Here is a 16,951-nt window from a genome sequence, read left to right as displayed (position 1 = left end):
GCCAATAAGAATTACACAATGCATTAATATTTATCCTTAGTGCTTGAATAAAATTATGTAGGAATATGATGGTTTAATGTAATTACCAAGTAACCTGCCAAGGATAATTTATTTAGTAACACTGGCAGTGTTAGAGAAATGCAACATAAATATATTTGAGAAAACTATAAACAAGATTAATTTTTAAAAAGGTAAACAAGTTGTTCTAATGACTTTTAAAATTTCATCTACTCAAGTCTTTTTGTATTTTTTTCAAATAAAAAGTTAAAAACTATAATAGTGTCCAACAAGATTCTTATGAAGTAGTTATCACTGGTCTGTCAGTGTCAGGGTGGGATATAAACATACAGCTTTATCCTTTTTGTAGAAGTGTGATTTAATTTAGGATTTAAGAAATCCAATGCTGAAATGAAGGCTTAACTGTTGCAGATGCTGGAATCTGGAACAGAAAGAACAATAGAAGAACAGAGCAAGTCAAGCTGCATCTGTGTGACAAAAATTACAAGTTCCAATTTATGGATGAGACTGTCGAGTCTAGATGACGGTTGATGCAGGGTGTCAACCTGACGCAACATGTCTTCTTTCAACCTTTCCAGGTCCATAGATGCTGCTTGACGTGTTCTTTCAGCATTTTGCCTTTAACTATTGAGCAAATTTGACAAATTTTACACTGTTTTTATAAACTGTCTGTGGTTAATAGATAAACCTAGATAATAAATTCCACACACCATGGTGAAAAAAAAGGTTTTTGAGTCATCTTGTGTTCACACTGAAGATATTACAGCACATAAAACAATCTTGTATACATTCATTCGTAATATTCTGTAAGTTTATTGACATTTTCAGGATGCAGTTTCAACCATTTAAAATATTTACAAAAGCTTATTTTAGCAAGTTGGCAAATCACACTTTTCCAAAACCACTCCTCAACTGATCTACCAAATCACTGCCAAATGACACCTGATGACACTTTCTATGCAAAGCCATTTGGTATTTCTTGGTAACATACATTAAGAGTGGATTGCAATTGTTTGTATATAATTTGTCAAGACATGCAGATTGCATGGCCTCACAGGACACCATTTCTTCCAGCTCCTCAATAGGTATTCAGATCAGTGATCGACAATGGAAAATCCACAATGCATTGAAGTGTTCTAGTCTTCAGTAAAGTGTTACTTGATAGTCTCAGTACTATTATTATATTCTTCATTCCGTAAGGTTTTCCTCTGAAACAAAATTAAAAAGCAATTAAAACCTAAAATTAGACATGAAGATTCAATATAGATACCTGTAACTTACAGGTAACTTAATTCAGATTTTCACAGCATCAACCGTTCCTTGATTTTCCTATCCTTTACCACTGTAATATCTACTGGTTGAATCAATGTTCAGTACCTCACTTGAGGTAAGCTTTGCTCATTTACAAGCACTCTGAGCAAGAGAAGGCATTCAAGACCTAAGCAGAAACTACTACAGTCTCTGAGCCATGTGCTTTATTGAATGAGAGATAATCTTGCAGATGATCCCAAAAGGCGATACTAACCCAAATATTAAAAGTATATTTAAATAAACTTTAATATCACATACATATATTTGTCATATACAAAAGGTATATGAAATGAAGCTGAATAATTGTTCAGTAAAACACAGATGACTAAAAACAAAAAAGATAAAGCACTTTGCCCACAAGGACTTAAGCAAATTGGCACTGTTTATAGGCTAGCAGCCTTGACCAAAATTTTGCTAGATGAATTGGCATCCAGAGCTCCTCTTCAAAGTTATTCCTGGTCTCAATGGTGAGCATAGCGACAAAGCGCACATAAACAACTACAACTACAGTCACAGTCAGAACTCTGCATTTGACTATGCACTTGCAACGTTCAGCCAAAGCCTCTGCAGCTACGCCCAACTGCAGACTATTAGTAGGAATGATTTATAGTTTATTCAAGTTCTGAAGTGATTTAGCATTACAGCATCATTCTGCATAATCACTCAGAATAAATGTTTATTCAATCTTGCCATAAATAAGGAGCATCACCTCTATCAGGTGGTAACGTCACTGCCTCATCTGTTGAAGAGACTGTTTTATTCCCATTGGATGTGTCATCTTCACACGTTTTAGGAGGACAATGTTCTTCCTGTATCTCACACAGAAATACATCAATTGGTCCTTCAGTACTCTTTAAATAAACTTGGATTTTCTCCTATACAAATAAAAAAAAACATTTTTTTTTAAAGTTCTAGAAATAAAATGCAAACATTGTATAGAAATACAAATACTAAGTCTTTAGTAACTTCAATGCAAACTGAACAGGCCATCAATAAAATTGTTTCGATTTCAGCTCAAAGAATCTGCATAGCCACAAATGGAAAAAGTTTCATAATAATGACAAAATATAAGAACATCCTTTCAAAAATCAGTAACTTAAGGGTGACAGTGCACTTTTAATAATAAATTAGCAATTTTACTGAGTGTCCGGATCACCAGTGATGTTAGCTTTGTATGTTAAAAAAAAGTGACTTCACTTTTACAAGTTTTATTGGTGCAGATTGACTATGTTCAAGTTGATTAAACATTTTTCAAGTATTTAAAGAAAACTTAAAATATACCTTTGCATCATTACTTTGAACTGGTTGTAGGGGAGGGATGACTTCTATTTTGCATAATGATAGTTTGGGCCACCAGTAACATTAAGAATGGGTAAAGATCCATTAATGCAGACTAACTCCAATTTCAAGAGTAACAGATAATAATTTTCAGGTCTTTTAAATTAAATGAATGTTTACAAGGGCCCAAGGACAAAACTAACCACAGAAAATGAAACATAACCATAATGAATTTGAAGAGATGACTTAGCAATCAATTCCCAATTCAGTTAAATATTTTTGCATTTCCATGGCTAATCTTGGGCCACACATTTCCATGCACTTGAAAAAAGTACATTAGGAGTCTTAAATTATTTTAATATTCTCCTGACTGACTTCCCATCTCACAAATTTCTTTAAATAATCATCCAAAGCTCTTCCACTTGCATACTGATTCTCCCTAAGTCTCGTTAGCCAATTTTGCGCTGCTGACTCTTACTACACCATGTCGACATTGCCTCAGTTTTGCTTTCAACCCAGTAGTGCACAACCATACTCACTACCTGGAATGACAATGAACTCAATTTTGACAAATCCCTCCATGGCCTTGCTTTTCCCTAGTCTGTAACTTTTGTCAGTAGCAGTACTGTGGGATCTCTGCACTTCTCCAAACCAAGCTTCCTGACAGCTGATTAAAATAGGAGACTGAACCCCAAGCTCTGGAATTCCCTTCTTAAACTTCTCTTCCTTTTCCCTGTTACTCTAACATGTTCCTTAAAACCTCCTACTTTGACCCCACCTGATTGGATTCCTCTTCTAAGGATAAGCATACTGTATTGTGACACGATCCTGAATTACCCCTATTAACTGTGCTTTTGAAAAGAGAGAAAGAGAGTTATTTACCACCAACATTTAGAGAGAGGGATAGAGGGGGAGGGACAGAGAGATGAAGACTAACTGTTGGACTGTTACTTTAAGGAACGAGAAAGAACTGGTTAACTGTTGTATTTCTGCTGAAGTGGAGATAGCATCGAGCAGCTCGTAAGTTGCTATGGTGACTGAGAGTGTTGTTAAATGGGCAATTGATGTTATGATTTTCGGCAGGTTGTTGATACTTCTTCAAGGACTTTTGCCTACTTGTGCATTTCTTCACAGAGAGAGGAAGGAGGGATTATTTGAATGACAGTTGATGCTTAGCACGGGAAGGTAAAATAGGAGGTCAGATGACAGACCTCAGACACATGCTCTGGACACTGAATGAGCATTGTTGTGCCCGCAGAAAAAGTGGGTTTTGGAGGATCGATCAGGCGGATCGATCCAGCGCTCTTGCAGTGAAAAGAGGAAAGGGGTTGACTGGTGGGGAGTTGTCCATGTGTCCACCCTCGCCAGGGGGATAGCTCCACGACAGGAAACCGGACCCCTTTGTTAAAGTCACAGTCGGTGACTTTTAAAGGATTTCGAAGGACAACGAGAAGATAGACAGCGTCAGCTCACCTGAAGACTCAAATCTCTCCCTCTCTCCATCACTACTCAGCTCAATATCATGAACTGAACTGAACTTTATTCATCATCGTAAGACTGTATCTTTTTACCCCTAGACTTAGAGGCTTGATTTTTCATATTTTTTATTTATATATAATCATTGCTAACCTGTTTGATTTATCTACATTTATATTACTGTATTGTGTAGTTACTAATAAATATTATTAGTTTATAGCAATACTGGACTCCAAAGTGTTTTCCATCTCTGCTGGTTCTTTATTCCCGTCATGGGGTTCGTGACAGTATACATTGCAGATAGTGCTGCTGTCGAAAACCTTTAGAGGTTATCTTGCCACATTAAAGGCATCATATAAATCTAAACTGTTTTCTACTCTCAATATTGTTGTGTTCTTTATATTTATACATACCATGGGTTAACAATAAAGAATCATATTCTGGAAGACATGAAACTTTTATTTACAACAACAAAATCAAACCACGTTTTTACCAAGCCATGTTCCAGATCATTCTATCATTTCTGTGCATGCTCAGAACTCTCTCCAATCACGTTCTGACACGTCATTACACGTGATACCACCCTGACAAGTTACACAATAACAGGCAGAAAACTCTCCTTCAAAAATGATAAATCAACATTAATTACAACTGTATGTGAATGACTCCAAACCTGCAGACATGGCAGAAACCAAAAATGTCAAAATCATCTTACCTCATTGGGAACAGGTACTTCCAGCTTCGTTTCTTGTGGAGCTTTGATTGCGATTACAATCTGTTCCTTGAAGGCTTGAAGACCGTGGATGTCCTTGTAAGTTACATATGCTAGTGTATGCCGTTGTTAAGATTAAACCTGATTACAAGTTGTGGAAAACAGAAATCTTCAATGATATTCTAATGCACTTTTCCTCAATTACTATCCAAATTTAGATGCAAAACTTCCATCACTTCAGATGTATAAAATTAATCAGACTGTATAATTTGCTGTTCAATTATTTTGAAAACCAAAGGTTCAGCAACAGGCTCACTGGATGTAGGTTCCTACGCCCACTTTAAATTAATACACTGGGTCTCCATATTCTTGTGCTTCTCATCAGGGTTTGCTGAAAATAATATTATAGAAACTGTGTAGGCATTAAAAGTATTATGGAGTATTGATTGCAACAGCATCCAAATAATCTGTAAAGTCTGCCAGCATGGCATCAAAGTCTCAAGTACATTGGATTAAGGAAGTTTTAACTATAGTTTAAAATAAGTTTATCTTAAAAAATGAAATGGTCATTATATATTTCAGAATGTATAAAAGCACATTGCTTTTGTCAAAGCCACTGCTGCCCTCACTGCAGTCAATGAAGTGAATGGGAAGCATCATGCCAATACAATGATTAGAATTTCTCTCTGGATAGCCAACTACCCACCTTGCTTCACCTATCTTTACTGTGAAAAGAACTCATCAAAATCTACTTGTCCAAACTTGATTTTAATTGCCCCTTCTAACCATTCTCTAAACTTCAACTCAACATCTCAGCCCAAAACGCTGGCTGTCCATTTATTTCCATAGATGCTGCCTAACCTGCTGAGTTCCTCCAGCACTTTGTGTGTTGCTTTCAACATCTCAAAATATATGTAGGAGGTATAAATGGAAATATGTAGAAATCGAAAGTATAATTATTTATCAGCAATGATTTCAAAAGGGAAAATGCTTGTTACTAACCGTGCTGAATGCAGAGAGAACAGACAATGGACATACAAGAGATGCAATTTACATTTTCATCAGGGTTTTGCTAATAGAACAATACGTCAGAAAATTCAGATGCAAGGGAAACAGTTATATAAATTGAAAGCTGGCTTCAAGACAGTGGACAGTGAGAATGTAGGGTAGCTATTTACAGTACAGAGTGGAGGATAGTGCTCATCTGCAAGTTCAATAAACTTTTGAATCAAACTATTTTTAAGTCTGTATTTGATACCGAGTATGGAAGTACGATAATACTAAAGATTGCAACAAATTATAGGCTATTAATAAAGTTGTCAAATAGGAAAATAAATGGAAAATAGTCAACGCAATAAAGGTGTTGTGGGGTATAGGGATGTAGAGAGGTAAATATGGAAGGTACAAGCAGGAAACAATGGGACCTACAGTACAAAATGCCAATCTCTAAAAGTTGACAACAGGTTAGCAGGCCCATAGAAAAGGCAAATCAACTCTACAGTTTATTTCTAGGAAGGAGAATTTTTAAAAAAGCAGATAAGCAATCGGAGAATGAAATCAGAAAATACTGGAAATACTCACTCCCTTTCTCACAGTGCTTTCCATGAACCCAGAGGAAATGTAGCACCACTCCTTTTATCTCCTGTGCAAATGATCTGCAGGGACCTAAACAATCATTCCAAGTGAAGCAATGGTTGCCTTGTACCTAGCATTTGGTTCTCATGATGTGTCACTGCATCAGCCTGTCTAATCTTCTCAGTTTGAGGCTTTTAATTTCAGAACTATTAGAATGTTTCTACGAGATTCCAATCCAACACAAGGCCTAAGAATGAGTCACAAATCTAACACTGATCAAAAGTACACTTGTTGTGTCACAACCATTCTAGAGGCTTTTCCACATTTGCAATCTTACAAAACATTTTGTAGTGCAGCACTATTCAAGACAATGTCAATGTTCTCAAAATTGAAAGCAGACATGTATAAGTAACTTCCTTAAAACAAAAAGATATCTTGCATTTTCTTTGTCTTCTGTTAAACTGTATAACTGTTGAGCACAGTCCTTGATTAATTCATCTAAAGAATTCTCTACCGTTGTTAGGTCTGCCAGTTCATTTCTCAGTTTTCGAGATTGGGCTTCATATGCTAATCTTTCTTGTGGATTTTTGCCTCTAAAAGACAAATAGAAACAGGTAAATTGTAAGCTACTATAAAAGCTTACCTCTTTTTGTTTAACTGGAAGGCAATTAGTACAAAATATTGCACATAAAATGAAATCACAGGAAAATATTCTGTGGAATAAAAATTATTGCATATGAATTGATTATTTCACAGAGATTAATTAACAAGATAAATTACTTAATAGTCCAATAAGAATCTGGTCACATAAGAGCAAGACATTGCCTTACCTGGGAGCAAAAGTACTAACATTTCATAAAACAGATACTAGGTAGATATCATTCTTGCAAACTTACTTAGAACTAAAATTGCAGCCTTCCTTTATTAAATAAGCATCTTTGCCATGTTAGTAATTTAACTGAAATTAACTAAAATGGGTAGTCAGTTACAGTGGCATGCAAAAATTTGGGCACCCCTGGTCAAAATTTCTGTTACTGTGAGTAAAAGGCGACCTGATTTCCAAAAGGCATAAAGTTAAAGATGACACATTTCTTTAACATTTTAAGCAATATTGCTTTTTTATTTCCATCTTTTACAGTTTCAAAATAACAAAAAAAGGAAAAGGGCCCGAAGCAAAAGTTTGGGCACCCTGCATGGTCAGTTACACCCCCTTCGGCAAATATCACAGCTTGTAAACACTTTTTGTAGCCAGCTAACAGTCTTTCAATTCTTGTTTGGGGGATTTTCGCCTATTTTTCCTTGCAAAAGGCTTCCAGTTCTGTGAGATTCTTGGGCCATCTTGCATGTACTGCTCTCTTGAGGTCTATCCACAGACTTTCAATGATGTTTATGTCGAGGGACTATGAGGGCCATGGCAAAAACTTCAGCCTGCACCTCTTGAGATAGTCCATTGAGGATTTTGAGGTGTGTTTAGGATCATTATCCTGTTGTAGAAGCCATCCTCTTTTCATCTTCAGCTTTTTCAAAAATTATACAGACGATGTGATGTTTGCTTCCAGAATTTGCTGGTATTTAATTGAATTCATTCTTCCCTCTACCAGTGAAATGTTCCCCGTGCCACTGGCTGCAACACAAGCCCAAAGCATGATCGATCCACCCCCATGCTTAACAGTTGGAGAGGTGTTCTTTTCATGAAATTCTGCACCCTTTTTTCTCCATACATACTTTTGCTCATTGTGGCCAAAAAGTTCTATTTTAACTTCGTCAGTCTACAGGACTTGTTTCCAAAATGCATCAGACTTGTTTAAATGTTCCTTTGCAAATTCCTGACGCTGAATTTTGTGGTGAGGATGTAGGAAAGGTTTTCTTCTGATGACTCTTCCATGAAGGTCATATTTGTGCAGGTGTCACTGCACAGTAGAACAGTGCACCACCACTTCAGAGTCTACTAAATCTTCCTGAAGGTCTTTTGCAGTCAAACGGGGTTTTGATTTGCCTTTCTAGCAATCCTACGAGTAGTTCTCTCAGAAAGTTTTCTTCAACTTCCAGACCTCAACTTGGACCTCCACCGTTCCTGTTAACTGCCACTTCTTAATTACATAATGAACTGAGGAAACGGCTACCTGAAAACGCTTGCTATCTTCTTATAGCCTTCTCCAGCTTTGTGGGCATCATTTATTTTAATTTTCAGAGTGCTAGGCAGCTGCTTAGAAGAGCCCATGGCTGCTGATTGTTGGGACAAGGTTTGAGGAGTCAGGGTATTTATAAAGCTTTGAAATTTGCATCACCTGGCCTTTCCTAATGATGATTGTGAACAAACCATAGCCCTAATAAGCTAATTAAGGTCTGAGACCTTGGTAAAAGTTGTCTGAGAGCTCAAATCTCTTGGTGTCCCCAAACTTTTGCATAGTGCTCCTTTCCTTTTTTTCCCCCACTCTAAAATTGTACAAAACAAAAATAATACACTAATCTTGCTTAAAATGTTGAAAAGAATGTTTCATCTTTAACTTTATGACTTTTGGAGATCAGTTCATCTTCTACTCACTTAACTATTCACAGTAACAGAAATTTTGACCGGGATGCCCAAACTTTTGCATGCCACTGTATATTGGCTCTCAAAAAGATACAGTTTAAACCTACATCAGTTAACAAAAAACACGAACCCTTTTTGATCAACACACACAAACTGCTGGAGGAACTCAGCAGGCCAGGCAGCATCTATGGAAAAAGTACAGTTGACGTTTCAGGCCGAAACCCTTCGGCAGGACTGTGAGTGTGGGAGATCCTGTCCTATTTAAAGAATATAAACCTGGGTCTTCACTATCAAAGTCTGATCTGCACCACTTCGGTTTGTGGTAGTGTACCATGTCTCGATCAACGGAGATTCCCAAGGACCTCAGAAAAAAAAGTTGTTGATGCTTACCAAGCTGGAAAAGAATACAAAACCATTTCTAAAGAGTTTGGGCTCCACCAATTCACAATCAGACAGATGGTGTACAAATGAGGAAATTCAACACTGTTGTTACTCTCCCCAGGAGTGGTCTTCAATGCAGGTACACAACTGACAAAGTAGAAAAGCTTTATAGAACAAAAAAAAGTCATCCAGAAGGCAATCTAAACTACTTTTAGCAAAAAGTTAGTTACTAATGCTCAGTTTAGGTTCTGTCTCAGCTCAGGACCTCATCACAGCCTTGGTCAAAAAAAATAATGAGAGCTAATTTAAGGTGGGAGAAATGACTATCCCATTAAATAGAGCATCAGGAAGCCTTACACACTATCGCAAATAACTGGGGGGCAAAATTTGCTACTGACTGGAGTCAATGTTCACAAAACAGAAAGTGATTATGGCTGCTCAAGATCTCACTGACAGGACATCACTGCAGGAACTCTTCAAGACAACAATCATAGCCTCTTTGTTAATGATCTTTTCCACATAATAAGAAATGTGATCTGTGTTGACGCCAACACAAATTCTCTTTCTACTTGCAATGAGAGATAATGATATCTATATTTGCTTACTGCAATGCTGATACAATATTGAAACTGACAGGTAAGCAGCAAGTAGAATTTGTGATGTGCAATAAACATTCCTATATCTAGAATAACTGGAGCTTAACTGAGTAGGTTTATAGTAGAGTGGAACACAAAATTAATTGCAGTTATTCCAGTTAAACCTAGTTGTGGATTTGTGTGGAAGCACGTAAAGACAAACAACTTCAACTTGATTAATTCTGCCCCAATTAAGATTTTAGAACAAAATATGAATAAGAGACTTCATCAATTACTAATAGCTCATTTTGCAGATCTTGTTGAAGCATTAACATTTGTGATTGGGCTTGAAAAAAACTGCACATCCAGAGCGTCGAGATGTGAAATTCCCTTTCCTTCATCTCAGCTGTACGGGACCATTTTAAAAATATTTTACAGGAATGGAGGTCAATATAGTAGCTGATAGAAAAAAAGTTTAAAAAGACTTGGAATATAAAACTATTCCAGAATTGATAATATACTTTAGGGTCAGAGAAAGCATTAAAACAATGATTATGGCTTAGTACTCCAATTAAAAATTCAGCCAAATTCCAAGTTCTCTTCAGATCACTGAAAACTGCAATTATGCTATGATTGATGCAAGTTTTGAATTTCTACTGTAACTACAGAGGTATGCACTCTAAAAGATGCTGAGTTTAATGGATTATTTATGCCAACTGCATGTAATTTTGCTGTCATTATAAATATAAAATCTGAGTCAATGTATTATTCAAAGTAAAACAAACATCAATTTCTAGTCAAATCTAGTTCAAGAAAACAAAATCAGGGATTGCTGGCATGACCTTACAGTTAATTTTCTCAACGAAGAACAGAAGAGGTAGATTTAATGAATATGGAATTTTATATAAAGAATAATCTATTGTGAAAACTAACTTACATCCATTCAATCAGGTTTTTGGATTTTTTTCTCACCAGACAAATGCCATCCAGTACATTGGTGATATCGTAAACCCTCCTTTTTCGCACTCCAAGCATCCATGCCACATCATTGATGTCAAGGACCCCATCAGGAGCCTTACTCACAAGTTCCATAAATCGCCGAGTTAGACGCGCTAATGACACATCAAAACGTGGCTTTCTCTCTGTTACCAAAAGAAGAAACTAGCATGAACTTTCAGATTTAAAATAACAATCAAAGAGATACAGCATGGAAACAGTATTGAAAATAAGTACTAGAAATTCTACTGAAATAAAATTCAATGCACATGGAACAGGTATCCTTAAGAAAATCAAAAAGATCAATGCCTGATATCCAGTACTAGGTCGGCAGACATTTCCAAAAACTGGAAGACCGAAGAACTTTCCCTTGGCCAGGCCATAACCTAAGCTCCTCATCACCAACTTGGTCAGGCAATTAAAAGAAAACTTCCATAATCTTTGATGCAAATATCTACCACACGATTCAATTTACATCGGTGGTGCACAAGTGGAACAGGTCAAAAGCTTTAAGTTCCTCAGGGTGAATATCACAAATGACCTGACTTGGTCCAACCAAGCAGAGTTCACTGCCAAGAAGGCCCACCAGCGCCTTTACTTCCTTAGAAAACTGAAGAAATTTGGCCTGCCCCCTAAAACCCTCACTAATTTTTATAGAAGGATTCTTCTAGGGTGCATCACAACCTGGTATGGAAGTTGTCCTATCCAAGACTGGAAGCAGCTGCAGAAGATCATGATCAAGGTGCAGCACATCACACAAACCAATCTTCCATCCTTGGACTCACTGTACACCGCACGCTGTTGGAGCAGTGCTGCCAGGATAATCAAAGACACGACCCACCCAGCCAACACACTTTTTGTTCCTCTTCCCTCCGGGAGAAGGCTCAGAAACTTGAAGACTCGTAGGGCCAGATTTGGGAACAGCTTCTTTCCATCTGTGATAAGACTGCTGAACGGATCCTGACCTGGTTCTGGGCCGTACCCTCCAAATATCCGGACCTGCCTCTCGGTTTTTTTGTACTACCTTACTTCCCATTTTTCTATTTTCTATTTATGACTGAAAATTTAAATTTTTAATATGTACTATCGATTTGTAATCCAGGGAGCGGGAAGTGCAGAATCAAATATTGCTGTGATGATTGTACGTTCTAGTACCAATTGTTTGGCGACAATAAAATATAAAGTGTACATTCCAGTGATGACTTCCACATAAATAATTTTATTATAGAGTTCACTCTGAAAGCTCTTCTCTATGCTTCTGTTAACTTTAAACCTGACTGCTCTTTCTATCTGACTCATTCATTTCTCTCCAAAGCATGAACTGAGCCAAAACACTGCTGTCCATGTCCCAACTTCTATGAATTCCCATTCAACCAGGATCTCCCTGCATGCGAACCCAAGTTGGTCTTGATCTGCAACAATTTGGTCTTGATCTGCTCCAGTACTTTCAGCAAGTTTTCTGCCTACCTAAAATTTCACTGCTCTCTTGCTGAAAGACATGTCTTTAACTCCGAGTATGTTAAGTGATGAAATACCCATGCCGTTTCCACCAATCTTTGTCTCTCTACTTCCTCTTCTTTAAAACACTCTTTAGAAGTTCTCTTTGCAGAGCTTTAGGTCACCTGCTCCAATTTTCTTCATGTAGATCTGTAACAATTTTTTGTTCAATAACACTCCTGTGAAACCCTTTGGCATGCTTTCATGAAATCATTAAGCACAAAAGGAACAATTTTGCCTTTTGACTCTCTGCCGACTCTTAATAATGTTTTCTATTTTAAATCATTTTAAATATTTTAAATAATGTTGATGTTATTTTCTATGGCAAAGGATATTCATTCTAAATTTAAAAAATTATATTAGAAATAACAAATTAGTATTTTGGAATTAAGATGTTTAACTGAGTTTTGGTTTAATAATCTTATGCAGTTCACAACAATTTGGTCATAAGGTGGTTGTAAGCAGAATGTTGTGGAGTTGAGGGAGAAAAACACCAGAGATAGCACAAATACTTCCAAAACTGAAGCTATAAAAATCAGGGTGAACAAAATGCCAAAAAATTGAGATCAGACATTTTTGGATGCTACATGGTCAAATGTAGAACCACACATTGCCATAGTGGGATTTAATCTTTAGAATAATGCTACAAATAATATAGATCCTATATAAATTGATAAACACAAGGGTAACAAATAAAAGAACGACAGTAGTTTGGATAAGTTTAAGAAAGATTTAGCTGAGGTGATATGGGGCTGGAAGCAAGAGCTGACTGTATCATTCCATGCATCTCCATCAGCATTTTCAAGAAAATCTAGGCCAATGACTTTGGAGCCAGTAACTGCACTGAAAGGAACCCAATTCTAAAATTTTATAACAGACATAACTAATGAGAAAAAAAAATCACAAAATGCTGTAAACACACCATATTTACATATGGATTTAGGACTACCGAAGTGTACAGTCTAGATTACAAAGTACTAGTGGGGTACATCAGTGTAAGGGTTAACAGCAGACTTTACAGGATCAGCTGTTAGATCAGCGTTCAAATCCCGCCACCGTCTGTAAGAAATTTGTACACTCTGACTGTGACTGCACAAGCTTCCTCTGGGTGCTCTGGTTCCATTCCAAATTCCAAAGACTTATGGTTAGAGTTAGTGAGTTATGGGCACACCATGTTGGTGCCGGAAGTGTGCTGACACTTGCACAACCCTTGTTGACTTGTTTTGACACAAACAACACATTTCAATGTATGTTTCGATGTACGTGTGATAAATAAAGCTAATCTTTAATCTTAAAGCTTAAAGTCTGTGGTGGCCAGTGCTATCATGTTTGCTGTTGTGTGCTGGGGCAGCAGACACCAACAGAATCAACAAACTCATTCATAAGGTCAGTGATGTTGTGGGGATGGAACTGGACTCTCTGACGGTGGTGTCTGAAAAGAGGATGCTGTCTAAGTTGCATGCCATCTTGGTCAATGTCTCCCATCCACTACATAATGTACTGGGTGGGTACAAGAGTACATTCAGCCAGAGACTCATTCCACCGAGATGCAACACTGAGCGTCATAGGAAGTCATTCCTGCCTGTGGCCATCAAACTTTACAACTCCTCCCTTGGAGGGTCAGACACCCTGAGCCAATAGGCTGGTGCTGGACTTATTTCATAATTTACTGGCATAATTTACATATTACTATTTAACTAGTTATGGTTCTATTACTATTTATTATTTATGGTGCAACTATAACGAAAACCAATTTCCCCAGGGATCAATAAAGTATGACTATGACTAATGTCGCATTGGTCAGAAAAGAGCAGGTGTAATTCACAAATGGAAATTACGAAGGGTTAGGGAGTATTCTGGAGTTAAGTAAATATAGCAGATATTAGTTCAAGCAATAACCATTCTTTAGTTTTTAATGTGGATTGCAAATTGCAAGCAGTAAATTGAAGTTAAAAGTACACTTTTGCAAATAAACAGGGTGCCCACAGCCTAAGAGATATGGTTTGCAAAATGGTGACCATGAGACATTTGTATATGCATGAGCCAAGCATTAAAACAATGGGGGTTGTGTTAACTGGCTTACATCAAACCAGGCAACATGGGTTAAGTTATTTGCACCATCTTGACTGAGTTCAAGCTGGCAGATCAGACTGATGTCACTTAGCACATCAAACATGGTCATAGGTATAGGCAAACAAAATGTTGCCCTGACAACATTAATTTTGGGTGTCTGGGTTTCCTGTACCCAAAAGGTTTTAGAGTATTTGTAAGAAATACTTTGTGACAAAGGTGTTTGAACATTCAGATATGTCTGTCACTGTAGATATGTAATTCAAAGGAAGCACTGTCAACCCAACATATTAAAGTGAATGACGTTATTGTAACTATTGAAATTGTATTAAATCACCCACTGTTACTGTTGATCTTCAGGATAAAAAACTGTGATATACAGTGGGTTTGTGAGCCTCTACCGACAGTGTCACCAGAATGATGCCTGCTTGCTGTGCTGAATAAAGAGTTCTATATTACCAGGTTCAGTGTCCCGGTGACTTCCTTCAGAGGCACAACAGGAACTTAGCAACATTTAAATATAGATATGCCAGTAGCTTCTCATGGAATTATTGGCATTTCCCCGTAAAATCCAAAGTAAAAGCTCAGTGAAACGAATGTGAACTAGGTGACAGAACTCAAAAGGTCCAAGCAAAAACACTTACACCCAAACGTGTCAGTTCATACATTGAATACTATTCCGTTTCCTTCCCAATTCACAAATCTGCTTATTTTCCAGTATTACTGAAATCAATCTACTTTCACATGACTATTACTAGCGCTTTACAATCCCAACAAAAGAACTTCGACGTGAAATGTTACGTAAAAACTTAAAATACTTATTATGTGCAGAGAACAAATCGGTTCTCAGCTCAATGATCCTTGATTTCGCTTCAGAAATGCTACCCGACTTGAGAATTTCGCCAGCATTGCTCACGACCCCTACATGAAATGTTAACTTTGATTTCTTTTGCTTTAATCCCCACAGATGTGCGCCAAACATTTTACCTTTTGGTGCTCCGGGCCGGAAGTTAATTTCACCGTCAAGTAAACAATGTGCAGTGTACATAAACTTCCCAGGCGTGCTTCAGACAAATGCACGCGGGAAACAAAAACGAAATCAAAAGCACAGATCTGGGCTTTAAGTGAGGTTAAAACTAACCATCACCCCATCGGAAAGAGTGCCGCCAAGGCCTAAGTTTGCACTCTCAGACCCTCTCTGCACAGGCGTCACACACGTAAATACTCCTGACACGAGAGGCAGCAACAAGCGAGGGAGGTGAGTGATCCGGGTGGCGCCAGCGCTCAGCTCAGCTCAGCTCAGCTCAGGACTCACTGTGACTGGACGTCGACATGATTTTCCTCTCCTCTCTCCAGCCGATGACAGCTCCTCAAGCGTCGGCGCCGAAGACCGCGAGCACCAAAACAAGCTTGTCTCGAATGGCGGAACACCCCGGGCCCTTGCCCAGCTCGAAGCCTCGGATCCCGCTTCGGCGCCCCCACGATCACCAGGCAGCCAATCCTACAGCACCCCCAGCCCTTCCCGCACCGCCAATGTAAAGGCTGCCGCGCATGCCCAGAAGCCGGGCCCGCGACCAACCACGCATGCGCTCTAGTGTATCTCGCAGCCGCAGGCTCCGTTCTTCCACCGAGGTGTCTGGCGGAATTTACAAACTGTTGGCGCTGGTGGAAGTCAGCTGGTCAGAAGAAATAAAAACGTAGATTATGTTTTAAACAAAGAAAAAGTCCATTAATCTGAGGTGTGAAGAGATTTGGGATTCCTTATGCGGGATTCCCTTGAAGGTTAATTTGCAGGTTGAGCCTGTGGTGAGGAAGGTAAATGTAATGTTAGCATTCATTTCAACAGATGGGTGCAGAGGAGATTTACAAGGATGTTGCCTGGATTGGGGTGCATGCCTTATGAGAATAGGTTGAGTGAACTCGGTCTTTTCTCCTTAGAGCGACGGAGGATGAGAGGTGGCCTGATAGAGATGTATAAGATAATGAGAGGCATTGATCGTGTGGATATTCAGAGGCTTTTTCCCAGGGCTGGAATGACTAGCCCGAGAGGGCACAGGTTTAAAGTGCTTGGAAGTAGGTACAGAGGAGATATCAGGGGTAAGTTTTTTACGCTGCCGGCGACGGTGGTGGAGGCGGATACAGTAGGGTATTTTAGGAGACTCCTGGATAGGTACATGGATCTTAGAAAAACAGAGGGCAATGGGTAACCCTAGGTAAATTCTCAGGTAAGGACATGTTCGACATAGCTTTGTGGGCCGAAGGGCCTGTATTGTGCTGGAGGCTTTCTATGTTTCTATGTAACTATAATATAAAAGTGAGGATGTAATCTTAAGTCTTTATATAAGTGCTGGTGGGGCCTCATTTGGAGAATTTTGGGGTCCTTATCTAAGAAAGGATATGCTAACATTGGAGAGGGTTCAAAGGAGCGTCACGAAAATGATTCGAAGATTGAAAAGTTTATCCTATCAGTGGCATTTGATGGGGGGGGGATGGAAAGAGTACGAGAGTTCAATGGCCTCTATACTGGAT

At 38.3% G+C, this 16,951-nt stretch overlaps 1 protein-coding gene across 1 annotated transcript; it reads right to left on the bottom strand.

The window, feature by feature from the left end:
- Positions 1-201: 201 nt before the first annotated feature.
- LOC140193964 (transcription factor E2F6-like) lies at positions 202-15,969 on the bottom strand. The gene is made up of 6 exons (XM_072251198.1): positions 15,738-15,969; positions 10,797-11,001; positions 6,805-6,963; positions 4,799-4,913; positions 2,039-2,204; positions 202-1,226 (listed from the first exon to the last, which is right to left on the bottom strand). The coding sequence occupies exons 1-6, from the start codon at positions 15,754-15,756 to the stop codon at positions 1,207-1,209; spliced, it is 684 nt and encodes a 227-aa protein (XP_072107299.1). The 5' UTR covers positions 15,757-15,969; the 3' UTR covers positions 202-1,206.
- Positions 15,970-16,951: the final 982 nt, after the last annotated feature.

This window comes from Mobula birostris, chromosome 2 (assembly GCF_030028105.1).
Source record: "Mobula birostris isolate sMobBir1 chromosome 2, sMobBir1.hap1, whole genome shotgun sequence".
NCBI lineage: Eukaryota > Metazoa > Chordata > Chondrichthyes > Myliobatiformes > Myliobatidae > Mobula > Mobula birostris.
Note: the sequence above shows the minus strand (reverse complement) of the source record. Positions and strands in the feature narration are given on the sequence as shown.